The 19,704-nt window shown below is 34.0% G+C and overlaps 1 protein-coding gene across 3 annotated transcripts in view; it reads right to left on the bottom strand.

Moving 5' to 3' along the window:
• DCAF10 (DDB1 and CUL4 associated factor 10) overlaps positions 1 to 19,704 on the bottom strand; it is a 44,212-nt gene that overhangs the window by 12,084 nt on the left and 12,424 nt on the right. For all 3 annotated transcript variants that reach the window (XR_004383035.1, XM_032860636.1, XM_032860635.1), the window contains exons 2-3: positions 19,006 to 19,119; positions 7,686 to 7,883 (exon numbers count right to left, since the gene is read on the bottom strand). Coding sequence is in view for 2 of the 3 variants with exons in the window: in XM_032860636.1 (XP_032716527.1) it covers positions 7,686 to 7,883; positions 19,006 to 19,119 (312 nt within the window). In the remaining variant the exon portion in view is untranslated. The remainder of the gene's footprint in view (positions 1 to 7,685; positions 7,884 to 19,005; positions 19,120 to 19,704) is intronic.

The following is a 19,704-nucleotide window of genomic DNA, read 5'->3' as shown; positions in this document are numbered from 1 at the left end:
TAATTTATTTATTTAACAGACAGAGATCACAAGTAGGCAGAGAGGCAGGCAGAGAGAGAGGAAGTAGGCTCCCTGCTGAGCAGAGAGCCTGATGCAGGGCTCGATCCCAGGACCCTGGGATCATTACCTGAGCTGAAGGCAGAGGCTTCAACCCACTGAGCCACCCAGGCGGCCCTAGAGTAAGCTCTTTACTCAACGTGGGGCTTGAACTCACAACCTTGAGATCAAGAGTCACGTGCTCTACTGACTGAGCCAGCCAGGAAACTTCTAAAAGTTTCACTATTTAAAAATATCCTGTTTTACTGTACACTTTTGATGAGTTTCCATTTTTAATGAAGTCTAACAGCTTTACTGAGATATAATTTACATATCATAAATTCACTCATTTTAAGTTAACAAGTGATTTTTAGTAAATTTAAGGAGTTGTGAAATCATCAACTCAATTTTAGAACATTTTCATCATCCTAAAAAGACCCTCCTGCCCACTAGCTGTCTTTCTGTTCCTACTCCCAGTCATATGCAGCCACTAATCTATTTCTGTTTCTATAGATCTGCTTATTGTGGACATTTAAGAATTATACAGCAAATGGTCTTTTGGTTTGGCTTTTTTCACTTAGCATACTGTTTTTTGAGCTTCATCCGTACTGTAGACACGTATTAGTACTCTGTTCCTTTTCATTACCAAATACTCTTCTATTGTATGGATATACATTTTGTTTATTCATTTACCAATGAATAGGTATTTGTACTGGTTCCCTTTTGGGGATATTATGAATACTGTTATAAGCATCCATGTACAAATCTTTGTGTGGTGACAGGTGTTCATTTCTCTTGGGTAGATACCTAGGAGTAGAATGGCTGGTCAGATGGTAACTCTATGCTTAACATTTTAAAAAACTACCAAACTTTTCTAAAGTGGCTGCATTTTAGATCCCTACCAGCAATGTATGAGGATGCAGTTTCTCCACATTCTTGCCAATATTTGTCTTTTTTAAATTAAAGCCTTCTTAGTGGATATGAAAATTTTCCTCATTTTGGTTTTGGCTTGCCTTTTCCTTATGACTAATGACGTTGAACATCTTTTCACGTGTCTATTAATCATTTGTATTATCTTCCTTGATGAAATGTCTATGCAGATATTTTGCCCATTTTTAAATTGGGTTATTTGTGTATATATGAAGTGAGTTGCAAGAATTCTTTATATATTTTGGGCACAAATCCTTTATTAGATATAATTTACAAATATTTTCTCCCATGCTGTAGTTTTTCTTTTCACTTTCGTAATGGTATCATCTGATACACAAAAGTTTTTAATTTTAATGAAGTCCATTTTATCTATTTTTTGGAATCACTTGTAATTGGTTTGCATGAAGATTAAATCCCACGTTTTCTTCTATGAATTACGTAATTCTGTCTCTTACCTTCAGGTTTAAATCCATTTTGAGTTCCTTTTTTTTGATATAAGGGTCTAAATTAATCTTTTTGCATGTGGATACCCAGTTGCTCAGGTATCATTTATTGAAAAGACTATCCTTTTCTGAACCACTGAATTACCTTGGCACCTCTGCTGAAAATCAACTGATCATACATGCAATAGCTTATTTCTGGACTCTCAAAATTCTGTTCCTTTGATTTATATGCCTATCCCATGCCAGTAAACACTGTTTTGATTACTATGGCTTTGCAGTAAGTTCTAAAATTTCAACTTTGTTCTTCAAAGATTGGGTCCATATAAATTTTAGAATCAGCTTGCCAATTGGCCCAAAAAAGGCAGCTGGAATCTTGATAAGGATTGCACCAAACCTACAGATGAATTTGTAGAAAGTTGCCATCTTTAAAAAGAATTTGTCCTCTGTAATTTTATTTTTTAAGTAAGCTCTACACCCAATGTGGGGCTTGAACTCATAACCTCAAGATCAAGAGTCACATGCTCTCCTGAACCAGCCTGGTTACTCATCTTAATGATGCTGAAGTCTTCCAATCCATGAAGATGGGATGCCTCTCCATTCATTTACATCTTCTTACATTTCTTTCAGAAATGTTTTTATAGTTTTCAGTCTACAAATCTTATACTTCTTTTGTTAAATACATTCCTAAGTGTCTTATTTCTTTAGATGCTATTATGAATGGAATTTTCTTCATTTTTAGATTGTTCATTGCTTGTAAGCAGAACTACAATTGATTTGTATATATTAATCTTGTATATCTTGTGACCTTGATGAACTTGTTTATTAGTTCTAGTATTTTTGTGGAATCCTTAAGATTTTCTATAAGATCATACTTGCACAAGAACATTACTTCTTTCTTTTCAATCTGGATGCCCGTTATTTTTTCTTGTCTGACTGTACTTCCAGTGCAATTGGACCTCCAATACAATATTGAATAAAAGTGTTAGGAGCAGACATCCTTGCTTTGTTCCCAATCTTAGGGTGAATGTATTCAGTCTTTCAGCATTGACATGATTTTAGCCAGGGGTGCCTGGGTGGCTCAGTTGGTTAAGCATCAGCCTTCAGTTTAGGTCATGATCTCAGGGTCTTGGGATCAAGCCCTGTGTCTTTGGGCTCCCACCTCAGTGGGAAGTCTAACTGTTCCTTTCTCTCTACCCCTACCCACCCTCGCTAGTGTGCTCTAATAAAAAAAAATATTTACAAAAATGATTTTAGCCATTAATTTCTCATAGGTGTCCTTTATCAGATGTCTAGGGAACAAAAGTTCCCTATTATTCCCAGTTTTATTACACATGGGCATTGGATTTCTGTCAAGTGCTTTTCTGCCTTTCTTGAGATGATCCTGTTTATGCATTCTGACCTTTATTAATACAATGTATTACATTAATTGATTTTTGGATTTTAAACCAACCCTCTACACCTGAGGTAAATTCTATTGCGACATATAATCCCTTATACATGATGCTAGGTTTGATTTGCTAATATTTTGTTGAGGATTTTTGTATCTATTTTTCTTCCTCTTTTTGTTTTTGAGAAATTTTGGTCTGTAGCTTTTGTTTTTTTTTTTTTTAAAGATTTTACTTATTTGACAGAGATCACAAGTAGGCAGAGAGGCAGGCAGAGAGAGAGGGGGAAGCAGACTCCCTGCTGAGCAGAGAGCCTGATGCGGGGCTCGATCCCAGGACCCTGAGATCATGATCTGAGCTGAAGGCAGAAGCTTTAACCCACTGAGCCACCCAGGGACCCCTGTAGTTTTCTATTCTTATGACATTTGTCTGTTTTGGTATCAGAGTAATAATACCAGCCTCATAAAATGAGTTTGGAAGTGTTCTCTCCTCCTCTATTTTTTGGAGGAGTTTGTAAAAGATTGGTATTATTTATTCTATAACTGGTAAAATTCACCAGTGAAGACTTTTGGGACTGGGTTTTTCACTGTGGAAAGATTTTTAAATTACTAGTTCGATTTTTTTACTTGCTTTAGGTCTGTAGGTCTATAGATTTTCTATTTGTTCTGGAATCAGTTTAAGTAATTTGTGACTCTCCAGGTATCTGTTATCTAAGTTGTCTCATTTGTTGTCATAAAGTTGTTCATTGTATCCCTCTATAATCCTTTTAATCTCCGTAAGACTGATACTATCCCCTTTTGTTTTTAATTATGATTGAATGTTGAATTTTATTCCTCAATTAAAATAATCGTATGGACTTTCTGTTTAATCTGTCAATGTGATGAGTTATATTAATAGAATTTCTACTGACAGGTGTGCCTGTGTGGCTCAGTCGGTTAAGTGTTTGCCTTCAGGTCAGGTCATGATCCCAGGGTCCTGGGATCGAGCCCCACATTGGGCTCCTCACTCAGAAAGGGGCCTGCTTTTCCCTTTCCCTCTGCCTGCTGCTCTCTCAGCTTGTGCACACTCTCTCTCTTTCTGTCAAATAAAATAGATTAAAAAAAAAGAATTTCTATTTTAAGATTTTAAGTGACCTCTACAACCAACATAGGGCTCAAACTCACAACGCTGAGACCAACAGCTGCATGCTCTTCCGACTGAGCCAGCCAGGCACACCAGATATACCATCTTTTCACTCCTTGAAGAAACCCAACTTGGTCATGATATTTTAATTAATATCTTAAAAGTTTCAGTTTCCTTGTATTTAGAATATTTGTATCTACATTCACATTACAGATTGACCTTTTAATTTCTCTCTTCTAATATTATCTTTATTGAGTTTATATATTAAGGTTATACTAGCTTCATACATGAGGTAAGGAGAATTCCCCTTTTTCCTGGAATGTGAACTTAATAAAATTGGAATGTTCTGTTTCTTGTACTATCTTACAGAAGTCACCTGTAAAACTGAAGGCGCGCTGTTTTACTAGTAAATAAATTTTAACTGATATTTTCCATTTCTTTAATGGCTATGTCAGAAGCAATGTTTAGAATATTTAAATAATCAGCATGCATGAACACGATCCAGTCAAAATTGATGCAGTTGGCAGTGTTGGAACTGAGTCCTGGAATTACTCTACTAGAAGATCTTTAAACTCCCATCAGCAAAGGGTGCCTTTCAGGAGTCTATAAACCAGGGGTTTGACTCTTGGCTTGTATCTTACTATCTTATTCACAGTCATGTGGGCAAATTACCCAACATTTCTGAACTTGGTTTCTTTAGCTCTCAAATGGGGTAATAATAGTAATCTAACTCATGAGGCTGTTCTCAGAATTAAATGAGATGCTGAACAACCAAATAAAAGGGGGAGTGAAGGGGTAATTTATGGGGGACTTTAGCTACTAGATCATAGGAAGATCTTCAGGCAGGTATCCCTAAAAGAAGGGTCTGGGTAACCAGAGGGTGCCAAGATATGACCACCCAGGGATGATTCAGGATAGTGGCTATTTATCATTTAACTACAGTTACAACATTTAACTTCTGTGTTAACTACAGAAGTAATTTAATATCTTAACAACTATTTCAGCTAAATCACTGCATATTGGTTAAGTATCAGTCCAGGTCACAGGTGTATTTTAGGTTTTCTATTTCTCTCTTGATCAGTTTTGCTAAGGTGTATTTTTTGAATAAACTATTTCATCAAAGTTTTCAAGTATACTGGTATAAAAGTGTATTATACTATATATTTTTGGTTGTCTTTTTATTGTTAAGATTAGTCTTTTGTCTTATTTCTCCAGATGAATCTTACCAGAGAATTGCATATTCAATTGCCTTTTTCAAAAAGCAGGCTTTAAAAAAAACTTTATTCACATGCATTTTCAATTTCACTAATTTCTGCTTTTATTGTTATTATTTCCATAATCTTTCATTGGGTTTACTCTTTTTTATCTTTTTCCAGTTTTTCTGAGTAAAATGCTTAGTTCACTAATTTTCAGCCTACTGATTTCCCTATGACTTCTTTAATCCATGAATTACTTAGGAAGTGAGTTTATAAATCTCCAAACATGGGAATTTTTAGTTACTTGTGTTAATTAAACCATACTGGGACAGGAAAAATCATTTGTGTGATAACAAATCTTTGATATTGGTTGAAACTTACTTTGTAATCTAGTACATGCTCTACTTTTGTACATATTCTAAGTCTGCTTCAGAGGATGTATTCACTATTTGTTGGGAGAATCCTAAATATGCCTAATAAATCAGGTTTATTACAGTAAGATCTCCTATGGTCTTACTAACTTTTTAGTCTATTTTATCTACTAGTAAACGAGAGTATGGTATTACTATTTTCCACTGAGATGGGGATTCTTACTTTTTTCTTATAATTCTGTCCAGTTTTGCTTTTTATGGTTTGAAGCTGTGTTAGCTTCATTTAAATGTGTAGGTTCATTTAAGATTTCTTTTATGTTCTAGTGAAATAAACCTTTTAGTACTTTTTTTTTTTTTACCACTAATAATGCTTTATGCCTAAATTCTAATTCTGCTATTAATGTAGATATAACTGTTTTTCTTTGATTTCAATTTGCCTATTACTTCTTCCCCATGGTTTTACTTTGACTTTCTTGTTTGCATGTTTTGGGTGTGTTCCTTACAAAGAACATAGTTTGGTTTTCTTTTTTTTTTTTTTTTTAGATTTTATTTATTTATTTGACAGAGAGGCAGGCAGAGAGAGAGAGGGGGAAGCAGGCTCCCCGCTGAGCAGAGAGCCCAATACGGGTCTCGATCCCAGGACCCTGGGATCATGACCTGAGCCGAAAGGCAGAGGCTTTAAACCACTGAGCCACCCAGGCGCCCCTGGTTTTCTTTTTTAATTCGATCTAACCTTATCTGTTTTTTTACTGGCTACTTCAGTCCATATATATTTATTGCAATTATTGATATTTGGGTTTTCTGCCTACCATATTTTTCTGCTTCCCAATTTACCTCTTTTTAAAAAAATGATTTTCCCCCTTCTCTGCCTCTATTGGACTGTTCATGTTTTCCTAGCTTTTGTTCACTAATTTAGAACTTACCATTCATATTCCTATTCCAGTTTTATTTCTAAATTAAAAAAAAAATCTAAATTTTAACAGGTATGCTTTTCTTAATCTAAAGAAATATGTATATCCTCTGCTCAAACAATATGCATAGTTAGAAATCTTTAAGCATATCCCCTTCTTCTCTTTTTATATATTACCTCTGAAAAGAATATTTCAGAAATGGTCCTGATGTATTACTGTATTGTCACTTCCCCATAGCTAGCAACAGGTATATTTTAATTATTTTTCAAACTTCAACTCCTTTTCTTAACAATCTCTTAACTATTTTTTTAACTATTTTTTTTTTAATGCATGCACACCAGCATGCAGCCTAATGCAGGGTTTAATTAACGACCCTGAGATCAAGACCTGAGCTGAGATCAAGAGATGCTTAACCAACTGAACCATCCAGGTGCCCCAAACTCCAACTCTTTAAATAATCAATTTCTCTATAAGGAGACATTTCACTGAAGTGTTTTACAACAGAGTCATCACTGACATTTTAGATGGGACTAGTCTATTGTGCAAAATGTTCCATGCAGGATGTTTAGAAACTCTGATCCCTGTTGACTAAATGCCAGTAGAAATCCTCTCTTTTCCTCCCATAGTGACAACTAAAACTGTACCATACATTCCCACTGGGAAACATCCCCAGTGGGAAACTATTTTAATGCATGAAAAAAAGTACAAAAATTACAAAATAAATAGGTTTAGAATTGAAAGACTGAAGAATGAAAAACACTTGTTCCACAGAGGAAATAACAAAAATATCTTTCCTTAAATTCCTTAAGTTTAGGAAACTCATCTTATAAACCAGTTTTCAACATTAACTATACTGCTTTGTTTCCTTTCCATTTAATTTTCTCCAAATTTTTTAGTTGCAGGATGTGACTAAGAGGAAGTAATAAAAGATGGAATCATTTTTTATTTTTCCCAAAGTCAGGTTTTTCTCCTAAAGAGATATGAAAGCTAAGATAGAACACTGAATTTGTTTACCATTTTAACAAATATTTTGGGGGGGCATCTGGGTGGCTCAGTCAATTAAGCACCCAACTCCTGATTTCTTAGGTCATGATCTTAGGGTTGTGAGACAGAGACGCACACCAGGTTCTATGCTCAACAGGGAGTCTGCTTGAGATTCTCTCTCTCCCTCTCCCTCTGACACTCCCCCACCCCACATGCTTGCTGTCTCTCCCTCTCTCTGTCACATAAAGAAATCTTTAAAAATTTTTTTTGTTGTTCACAATCCTAACATGGTCTCCTATTCACAAACCTGTTGGTGTCCCAAATAATGACATTTCCATCAAATCCTGATGTTACTAAGAGTCTTGTATTAGTATCATATTCGATGTTCTTCACCCAGCTAGTGTGACCATGTAAAGTGCATACTTTGGTGTTCAGTTTTCTCAGATCCCATAGTGCTATTGTAGTGTCATCAGAGCAGGTAGCAAACAGCCGGTTATCAAGAAATCTACAAAGCAGAAAAGAAAAATTGGTTTATTTCATCTCTTGTTAAAGAAAACTTAAGAAACAATCTCTATTTTACCTAATCAAGGTAACAAACAAAAAAGAACTACAAACTGCCTGTATAAACCCAGTGATATGGATATCAATAAAAAGTAAGCATAATTCACATAATCTCAGGGAAGGACAGTATGATTCAATGAGGACCACAATGTAATTTTATCCATTCGCTTTGTATTACTGATTTTTATTTGGAACTGGATATGGGGTGGATGTTTGAAGAACAGTGCTAGAGAGAAAGAAGAACTTTAGAATCTGTAACATAAATGGTAAGAAACAATTTAATAGGAGACAGGAGATTTTGAAGACATAATTGCAGAGGGAGATATGCTAAGCATAAAGGGTTCGTAATTATGAGAACTAGTTACTCTGCTACAAGTAATGTCTTTCTATTTAGAACACATTTACATATAAAAATTGCTAATAAAATGCCATATTTTTAATCTATTAATTCAAAGACATTCCCTCAAAAAATCATACTTAGCAATATTTTATTAGAACCAGTTAAGATTATAAAATACACCAATAAAATACTCTATAATTCAGACTTTTAATTATTTTACACTAATTTTCAATCCTTAGTGAGAATATATTTTATACAAATAATTAAAAGATAACAGACCTACCAATCACTCTTGAATTTCTTTTCTTTTCCCACACTTGAATTTCTGCCCAATTCAACCTTAGGATGCTTTCTCTAACATATGCTGTTATATATTACTTCCTAATCTCTGGCAGAGAGAAGAAATTCTGGAACTTCTTCCAAGATAAAATTATACTGACTTATTTTTTATCAGAAATCAACCTCAGTATCCATAAATACCGTAACAACCTTCTTTAAACTTAACAGTTTTAAAATTCCAGGCTGTTGTACAAGCGGTTTCTACTACTTGAAACCACTTTCCCCCTATCCCTTGACCTGACACACTTCTTTTTATTATTATTCAGCTATCATCCGCTCCAGGAAGACTTCCTTCCCTATCCAGCCTGGGGTAGATTTACCAATCTTCGGATCTCCCAAGGTACTCTATACTTCTGTCATAACACTTAATGTACACTGTAAGGAATAACTTCATAAGGCTATAAACTCCTTAAGACAGGGGAAACAGTCTGCATAGTTCATTGTTAGATCTGTAGTTCACAACATACACAGTGCCAGGCATATAATAAGTACTCACAAATATTTATTATATGTGAATGAGATAGGAGTTCACTGCCTAGTGGAGAAGAAATTATAAATACATAATTGTACACAATAATTGCATAGCATAAGCAAAGAAAAAGGTGGTCAGGAAATACTTTATGGTGGTCGTTTGAACTGATTTTAAAAGATGAGGCAGGCATTCCCTAAGTGACAAAGGGATAAGCAAAGGTACAGAGGCATGTAAGGGGATGGTATACTCTGAGAGGCAACAGTAGTTAGGAGTACTGTGTACTGAAAAGTAGAGATAAGAGGAGAACATATCATGGATTTATTCTACTTTAAGTCCCAGTATCTTTTTTAAATTCTTTTAACACCTTTGCATTTTTTAAAAAAGATTTTATTTGAGAAAGAGAGAGCACAAGTTGGGGGAGAGTCAGAGGGAGAGAGTGAAGCAGACTCCCCACTTGGCAAAGAGCCTGACGTGGGACTCGATGCAAGGACCCTGGGATCATGACCTGAGCCAAAGGCAGCCACTTAACCAAATGAGTGACCCAGGCAACCCTGAAAATATTTTTCAAATGGAAGGAAGTCTACCATAAAAATAACCACTGTTGGGCGCCTGGGTAGCTCAGTCATTAAGCGTCTGCCTTCAGCTCAGGTCATGATCCCAGGGTCCTGGGATCAAGCCCCACATCAGGCTCCCTGCTCAGTGGGAAGCCTGCTTCTCCCTCTCCCACTCCCCCTGCTTGTGTTCCCTTTCTCCCTGTCTCTGTATCTTTTTTTCTGTTTTAAACTAATAAGCAACTGCTGGCAGTTTATATTGCTTCCAATTTTTTACGGCTTATACTAAAACCACAAAATGGTTTTATTTAGTGTAAAAATTTATGTACTGTAAAAAAGTTTACACTAAAAAACACTACGATGAACAAACTAACAGCTAACTATTAATCACATCCCTTTTTACTTTTCTAAGTACATTCCCAGAAAAATGTATTGCTAAGTAAACAGGGATTTTTAAAAATGTAAGGTTTTTAATATATACAGCCATATTCCAGCCATGTTCAAAAGAACATACCAATATGCAGTACCACCAACAGTTAGGAGTGTCCACTTCTCCAAGCCCTGTCACACAGATATTTTTTAATTCTGCTAAGTGCCCAGAAGAAAAAAAATCTTAAGTTGAGACTTCTATTGTTAATCAAGTTGAACGTTTTTCATATTAGATTATTTTCTCTTGTGAATTGCTATTCATGTTCCTTGCTGATTTTCCTACTGTTATATTTTTATTACAATTATTCTCTTTATATTAAAGGTAATATACCTCAGTTTTTCAAAGACAGTATGTTGAATATATTTTCCATACACACTTTTATTTATATTATGTGGTTTATATATTTTCTTACTATATCAAAATCTTTACAAATCAAAATTGTCAAGTCCATTTGCCCCCTATGGTTTTATCTTTACTGATTAGGTTTTTATTTATTTAATTTATTTATTTGACAGAGAGATCACCAGCAGACAGAGAGGCAGGCAGAGAGAGAGAGGAGGAAACAGGCTCCCTGCTGAGCAGAGAACCCCATGAGAGGCTTGATCCCAGGACCCTGAGATTAACCGGAGCTGAAGGCAGAGGCTTAACCCACTGAGCCACCTGGGCTCCCATTGATTAGGTTTTTAAAGTAAAAATATTTTAATGACTTCCTGACAGAAATTAAATGACTGAAAAAAAACACACAATGACAAAGCCTACTGGAAAATCAAACTTTTAAAATAAACTGATCATCATCATAGAGCATCTTCTTACATTTAGAAAATTTAGGGAAAAATAAGATATTTTATTTAGTTTACAGAAAATACTTAATGCACATATGGATTCAAAACCCCAGTGGCATTATACCACCTTAACCCACAGTGATTGACCCTGAGGCTTTAGGCAAGAGAATGATATGATTAGATTAAGAGTTTCAAAAAGATCTCTGAGGTAGCTAGTTTCTAAAACTGTTGGATTTTCAAAAAAAATAAAATGAAATGGGGTATCAGTTTTAAAGTTTTTGTCAATAAGGCCATTGAAAAATTACCATTGTTGCATGAAAACGGAAAAATTACTATTTTAATGTCAATAATGTACAAAGAATATAATCTTGGAATAAAAGCTAATAATTTGAATTGAATAATAAATTACCTTAATGAAAAATTTAACACTTTGACTTTAGTTTTTCTCATTTTGCCTTAAAGTTTACCTGTTAAAAATCTTGGTATTGAAGAATCATTGGTGAAGAGAATAGAAAATTATAGAAAACTAAGTTGAAGAATCATTGGTGAAGAGAACAGAAAATTATAGAAAACTAAGAATGCTGATTAGGAGATCAGTTAAAGTACCCACAACTGTTATCCTAAAGCAAGCAGATGCAGAGAATGTAAAGTATTAGACAAATCCTTTGAGATCTGGCTCAATCTTCTCAAAGTAAAACTCAGTCTAGCCTAGTAAGTTAATAAATTGTAAAATGTTTTTAACTTTATAGTCTCTAATAAACAGGAGACACTCCATTCACACTGAAATCTATGAGTTTATGAATTATAAAACTGCTCCATATGTTTCCATCAAATCCCAACATATGACTCTTAACAGTTCTGGAAACTGGACACCTGGATAAATTGAAGTCTTCATTACCAGAGGAAAACTGGTGAAAGATAACAGCGACTGAAACAGAATTTCCTTAAAATGGGTACCAACATTTCATTGTACATGGAAAGTGTTGTCTTTATCTAAAAACCAGAAGTCATAAAATTTTTTAACATTTATTTTACATTTATGTAACTATATGCAAATTCTTAGAATAAGACTAAATTAAGTGTTTAGGTTTTCCTATATAATCTTTCCATTAAAATTATGACAGCAAAATATAGCACCCTTACTTCATATTTGAGCTTTGTACTATAATTAGAAAGAGAGTCATTTCTATATAAACTTCAAGGGCTTTATTCATTTTCCCAAGGGCCTTTCCTTAGTCCCATGAAATATTCACATAATTCTCTGAACTATCTATCATGTCCCCGTTTCTGTCATTTCCTTTTCTTTAACTGATAACTAGTCTAACTCTATCAGATCCTTATTTGGCAATGATTTTATATGTAATTGACCAGTTTTCTATTATCACTCTCAGGGTTTTGTGAAATTCTACATCCTTTGCAAGGTAAGAAATTTCATGTTACTAGTGATGCAAGCACTGCATTTACATTACAGTGTTCGAAGTACATCAGTCAGGAAAAGACCAACAAAGACAGTGGGAGGGAAAAGTAGATCCTGGAATATTTAAATAGCCACTGATTTTTTAACTGCCATACCACTAAGTGAATATTCTTATGATAATCTCAAATGTCCTTGTAATCTCTAACCTGGGGGGACCTTGATTATTAAATGGACTCTTAAATCCATATACAGGACCCTCATGAATGAGAAGTAAACCTGTATAATGGGTTTAAGAATTTAAATTACATCATATTTTTGCCTTACTTTTCCAAAGTATGAAACAATAGAAAATACTCTTCCCAACTATCAATATTTTTATTTTACAAGATAAGCAAACCTTTAAAAACTAAGAAATGAACTAGAAGACATTACTAAGTATGTGTAAAATCATTATCTAGGAAATGCATGCCCACATCTCTGAAAAAGAGAGTGAGGTGGTCTAATTGAACTGAGCATGAATTCTAGCTCTACCGCTTGGTACATATTAAAGATACTGGGCAAATCTCTTTATCCGAGCTGCAATTTCTTTATTCCTTAAAGTGGGTACAATATCTGTTTCACATCAGGATACTGTGAGAATTAATATTGTATGAAAAGTGCTTCACAAAAGGTTTGGCACAAAAAGTTTTTTGACTGGCAGGCAGTCAAAAAAATGGTAGCTAATATTATTAATAAGTAATGCACACTTAAGCTCATGCCAGAGGACCCCTCATCCTCATGCAAAACTCTTAAGTGATATGTACTTCTAAAAAGCTGCAAAACCTGGTTTTCTAACCAACAGATAAGCAAATTCAAATCTGTAGGTGTGGGGTACTAAAGCAGACACACTGATAACAGTAAATGAGAGCTGACATTGATAAAGAACAAATTCTAACAGCAGATTAGTCAGAGATCATTTCGAGTAGGGGCAAACAACACATCTTTTCTTTTTAAGGTAAAAAAATTTTAGATCATAAAATATTAAAAACACAAAGAAAATTATGAAGAGTATAACAAAAACCTGTGATACCCACCACCCAGCTTTATAAAATTTTAACACTTTGTTATCTTTCAGATTCTTTTGAACATTACAAACACAACTGAAGCACCTGAGTATCCCTCCCCAATCCCATTCCCCTCCCTCCCTCTCCAGAGGGAACCACTATCCAAAATTTGTCACTCCCCATGCAAGTTTTTAAAACCGTGAGATCTTAAGTATGTACCCATAACAATGTATAGTTTTGTTTTGCATTCAGTTTATTTCATAAATATTTAATTAGCACCCGCTATGTGCTAGGCATAGTTCTAGGTGCTAGGAATAGAACAGAGAACAAATAGACAAATACATGCCCTTATCAAACTTATGTTTGCATATTTTCAGACTTTATATAAATGGTATCACACTGTATAGCTCATTCTACAATTTGCTTTTCTGGCTCAACCTTGAATTTCTGAGACGTATCTCAGATGCTTCTAGTTCATTTATTTTAACTGATGTATAGTATTCCATTGTATGAATATTCTGGAATTTATCTTCCTCTTGACGGAAGATTTATTTACAACTTGAATTAATAATGATTCTATTACAAACCTTCTTTATACATCTCCTTATTTACATGTACTTTAACTTCTTTAAAACTGTTTGATCTTCAATTTTACCAGATATTGCTGAGATATTCTTCAAAATAATTTTATCAATTATATTCCATCAATGTCCAAGAGTTTCTACTTCTCAACATCTTTGCCAATACTTAGTATTTCTTCATTGTTTATTTTTATTTGCATTTTCATAACGAGAAAGCTTGAAAAATTTTCCATATTTATTGCTCATTTTAGCTTCTCTTATATAATTCTCTGCCTATTTTGCTGCAGGGTAACTGTTTTATATATTCTGCATACTAATCTTTCTTTGGCTATGTGCATTGAAAACATCTTCTCCCATCTGCTTATAGCTTATCTTCTCACACTGTTATATCTGGGGTTAAAATGAAGTTTTCAATTTTAATGCAGTTCAACTTAGCAATCCTTTAATGATCTGTGCTTTTCGTATCTTAAAAAATCCATTCTCATACTTAGAACATAAATATATTCTATATTTCTCCTAGAGCTTTAATGATTTGCTTTCCTAATTAGGTCTCTAACTCGCAGTTAATTCACATATATAACCCAATTCTCTCTTTTCCATTTTCCCCACCACTGCTCTGTAATGTCCCTGCAGAGACAGATCAAATTTCCATATATGCATGGGTCTGTTTCAGGAAGTTCTACTCCATTTCATTAGGCACTTAATCTATTCCTGTCCTAAGACTGTGTTTGATATCTGAAGACTACCATCTTAGTCTCCTTCAAAATTGTCTGATATTCCTGGCACTTTGCTATTACATATGAACTTTTAAGTCAAGTTAAAAAAAAAAACCCTGTTGGTATTTGATTAAAACTGCATTAAATTTATAGACTAATTTGGAAAGAATTGACTTATGATACCAAGTTTTCTCCCCCAGAGAAGATTTGCATTTGTTTTTGCAGGTACCTGGCAGTACTATCAACCTGGATCCAATTTAAAACTGTTGGCTACATGGTTTTGAATGTGTGAACTTGGGTGCCACACATGCATGAAGACTGACTTGCAGTTAGACACTCACTGAGGAGATTTTCTGACGCCCGTCTACCAATGTCATGGTCTACATGAACAAGGTGGTATATTTCCAGATCACCTTTATGCTGTAAGTATAGCTCTTTGGAGTCCCAGCCTTATGCAGAGTTTTTTACTAGACTCCTCATTTTCAACTGGCCATAGAATTAAGTCTCCTGTCCACTATAACTAAGTCTCCTGTCCACTATAACTCCTTACACATACTGAAACATAAGCTCAAGGTCACCTGCACTTGGCTGATGCCTCCAGGGTAAAAGCTAGCTGAATACCTATTTACTACTTTGCATTCTAGCATCTACTTCATTTTTGGCCCTAGGATTCCTTTCTTTCTTATCAGTTCAATTACATATTTTTAAAAATATGTTAAAAATCTTATCCTGCATTTCTATTTTCAGGTGAAAGATTGTCCAGTATAGTTTAAAATCTTCTGTAGCTTAATTTTTATCTGCTTGATTTACTAGTTTGGGATGGAAGTGTATTAAAATCTCTCACTATAATTATAGACTTGTAATTCCGTATCTGTTTTGTGCTTGTTTTTGTTGCTGTTGTTGTTTTTTTAAATATACAAATTTCAAAATGTATACAAAAGTTCTTCGTTATTATATTTATTAGTTGATTTTTCCTTTCATTAATATGTACTGTTGCACTTTATCCTTATTAAAGCCTTTAGTCTTCCATCTGTCAATGATGATAATCTATATTAGTTTTCCATTTTTGGGCAGTTTCAGTTTTGGTATCTCTACAATGAATATATAGATGATTTTGGTTTTTATTCAAATTGCTATCTCCGTGTCTTTTAATGAAAAGTATCAATTCATTTACACTTACTGTGAACTACTTATATACTGGGTCTATTTCTACTTCTTGTTTTCTACTTAGCATTCCTTTCCTTTGTTTTATTTATTTATAGCTGTCCCATCTTCCACTGAACTGATCATGTTTTCAATATTCCCTCTCCCCCCCTACTCATACTGCTTTGGAAGCTAGCTATACACTGAATGTCTACTATTTTAGTCACCTTTAATTTAGTACTTTTTCATTGTATATATTTAATTATATATTGTTCTAAAAGAGTCTGAAATTATTTCATATTTCTATCTTCTTCCTAAACATGACACGAATCTTACCATATTACACACAACCTATTTGTTGTTACTATCTAAAGCTACACTGTCCAGTTTGGTAGCCATTAGCTACATGTGGCTTTCCAATCCTTGGTATGTGGCCAGTATGAACTGGGTTGTGCCCTAAGTGTAAAACACTGGATTTTGAAAATTTAACATTAGAAAATGAAACTAAAATATCTCAATAATTTTTTTTAATGATGACATGTTGAAATGATAATATTTTAGTTCCATTGGGATAAATAAAACATTACTAAAAATTAATTTCATGTTTTTTCCTTTTTAATGTGACTACCAGAAAATAAATCAAGACTTTAGTTTTAACTTTGTTTTAAATGTATTGCCCCCAAACCTAAATTATTATCTTTCTGCTAGTAATAATCAATAACATTTATCATTTCACCTAATTAAATTCTTAATTATGAAATAATAGTTTACCTGGATATGATATGGCATTGGACATTATTTTCCCTTAGTATTTAAGATACTACTTCAGAATCTCCTAACATCAATTGTTGCTGATAAGAAACCTTCTGTTATAATGTTGAATTATACCTCTGTAGGTAATCTGGCTTCTAACTTTGGTGGCTTTTAAGATTTTCTCTTTACCTTTGATATTCTGGTTTTACTACAACCTGTCAAAATGTAGATTTATCTTTATTTAACCTACTTGACATTCTAGAGTTTACTTTAGTTCAAGGATTCAGGACCTTCTTTAATGCTAAAAATTCTCTACCTTTGTGTCTTCAAAAATTAGTTCTCCACCAACCTTTGCATCTTCTTTTTCTGTAATTCTTATTATATACACACTGGAGGCTTCAATTAATCCTCCATGTATTTTAAGTACTCTTAGTATTTTTGAACCCATTAATTCTCTCATCAATGGTGTAAAGGATAAAATTTATCCCATCTTTAAGTTTTTTTATATACTAGCATATTTTTAATTTCTAAGAGTTGTAGTTGGTTCTTTTCCACAGTAATCTGCTCTTGTTTCAACTCTTTTGTTTCATAATTTCGAGTTCTTTAAATGGAAAGTATCAGTTAACTTATTTCTTTGAACATCCTAAAAATGCTTTGAAGTTTCTTCCAATCAATGGAATACTATGCAGCCGTTAAAAAGAATAAGATCATCCCATGGGTACTAATATGGAATGATCTCTAAATGTTATTAAATGGAAAAGCCGAAGTATATAATTGTGTGTATAGAATGCTACCATTTATATAAAAGTGTATGTATGTGTGTGTGTATATGCTTGTACATGCATAGACTATCTCAAAAAGGATAGCAAGAAACTGGTAATAGTGGTTGCCTCTGGGGAGGGGAACTGGGTGGCTAGGGGACAGAGGTGGGAGATAGACTTACTTTTCACTGTTTACCCTTTTGTACCTTTGAATTTTGTACCACGTGCATGTATTACCTAGTCAAAAAAAAATAAATAATTTATTTTTAAAAATAGTCTTTGTTGGACTACTCCATAAAATTAATTTCATCCAGAAAATATGCTTGTTTTAGTTGCTGAATTTGTTATGATATGAATATTAGATGTCTTCATGAGTTTTAGAATTTTGGTTATAGGCTTATTTTAAGAAAGGTTTTTAATCATTTTTTTCCTCTTTCCTATTTAATGGTTTTATCATTGCCCCAACTTGGATTTCTGAACCCCTAATCCATAGTTAGGCCTTATAATGACATTAAGGCCTTCAGTTTCATGATAATATTGGAGCTATCAGACATAAGCATTCAATCACTGACTCAGTAATGGCTTCATTCAATTCCTGGCCATGAGGTTGTGTCTTAATCAGCCAAAACCCATGGCTTCAGTAGTGAATAACTTTTTCCTTTTTTCAGCCTTTCACAAATGGGACAGGCATTCTAGCTAGTGCACTGTGTAGTAATTCTGACTCTGATTCCTGCCTCTTATGAAGCACTTTAGTATTTTTGATTCTTGACAGGAATTAAAATTACTACACATCAGTACCAGACTCAAAACCCAGTGGGCCTTTGGTTTCAGCCCTATAACAGCTTATGTCGATGTTCCATTTCTGGCCCACAAAAACATATATACTGTTTCAAAGACTGGCTATATCTTTTGTGCTATTTATTCTATTGTCCTACGTGTTTAGAGCATAGAGGTTACATCAAAATTCAGTACATTGCTGTAACTAGAAGTAATTTCCCAGTATCTTTTTTTTTAACATTAGAAGTAATTAGTAAAAAAGGAATATAATCTTACTACATAATGTTTAGAAAACAAAATTACTCATTTTCCATTCATTCTAATCCACCCCATGTTAGCATTGAAAAATATTTCCTTATCTTCTGCATGTCATATTTGTAACAATTTTTATCATGATTTTAACATATATTGTCCCAAGCATTTGTCCATGTTGATATGTAGTCCCTGTGACCATCATTTTAATGACTGCATATTAATCCACCAAGCTGTTCAACTGTTATTTACTTCCCACATTATTGAGAATTTAAGGTGCTTCCAACATGCTTTTAGAAAGTTCTCGGTGCAAATGTGTTCTTTCCCCTCAACAGTTTGGATTTGAGGGATGAAGGTGAGAGAGGCTTAGCAATGGGACTGCCATAATTCTACACAGATCATTAGCCCAAAGACATTGCAAGACTATCATAATACATGGCTGAGGTTCATAATGATGACTCTGATATATGAAGAGAAAAGGTAAAATCATATGTAAGTAAAAAAATGCATTTCAGAAAGATTCTAATCCAAAATGGTTAATATAGCAAGTTTTGTAATTAAAGGGATAAGATTCATAAGGGATAAAATTCACAAATCATAAATTCATATCTAGCACTGTTGGGCAAGAAATTACAAATTTTCATTAACTTCCAAATTAGAATATTTTGTGTCATACTAATAAACTTCATTATTTCACTAAAATACTAACCTGATATTATTTACACAGTCTTCATGAGCTTCAGAAAGTGTTTTTATGTGCTTTGAAGATATAGGGTCAAAAAGCAGAACTTCAGTCTGTTCACAAGCAACAGTCAGCACCGACCTGAAAGCAAAGGACACATTTAGTTTTCTAGCATTCTCTTATTATTGATATGCACACTTATAATTACACAAACTATAATGCCTCACTTCTTTCTACCCATGTTAAAAGCAAGTATTTGTAAGATTCAATCTTTTTTTTTTTTTTTAAGATTTTATTTATTCATTTGACAGAAAGCACAAGTAGGCAGAGCAGCACACAGATTGAGAGGGAAAGGCAGGCTCTCCACTGAGCAGGGAGCCTGATGCAGGACTTGATCCCAGGACCCTGGGATCATGACCTGAGCCCAAGGCAGTCACTTAACTGACTGAGCCACCCAGGTGCCCTGAAGCTATCTGTTCTTGACAACAGTAGGAAATGGACTCTCAAAATTATGGTGGAGCATAAACTGATACAGCTCAGGTTTGGAGAGTACCCGTATCTATCATGTGTATGCCTTTTGATATGTGTACCTTTTGACTCAGCAATTTTTTTCTGGGAATTTAATCTAAAGAAATAATCATTTATAAATACAAAGAAGCATATACAAAGATATACCTCACCATAATGAGAAATTGAAAGTGACCTAAATGTATGTGAGAGAAGGAA

The sequence above is a fragment of the Lontra canadensis genome, unplaced genomic scaffold (genome assembly GCF_010015895.1).
Source record: "Lontra canadensis isolate GAN:19392208 unplaced genomic scaffold, GSC_riverotter_1.0 scaffold19, whole genome shotgun sequence".
Taxonomy (NCBI): domain Eukaryota; kingdom Metazoa; phylum Chordata; class Mammalia; order Carnivora; family Mustelidae; genus Lontra; species Lontra canadensis.
The sequence above is the reverse complement of the archived record's forward strand: the minus strand, read 5'-3'. Positions and strand labels throughout refer to the sequence as shown.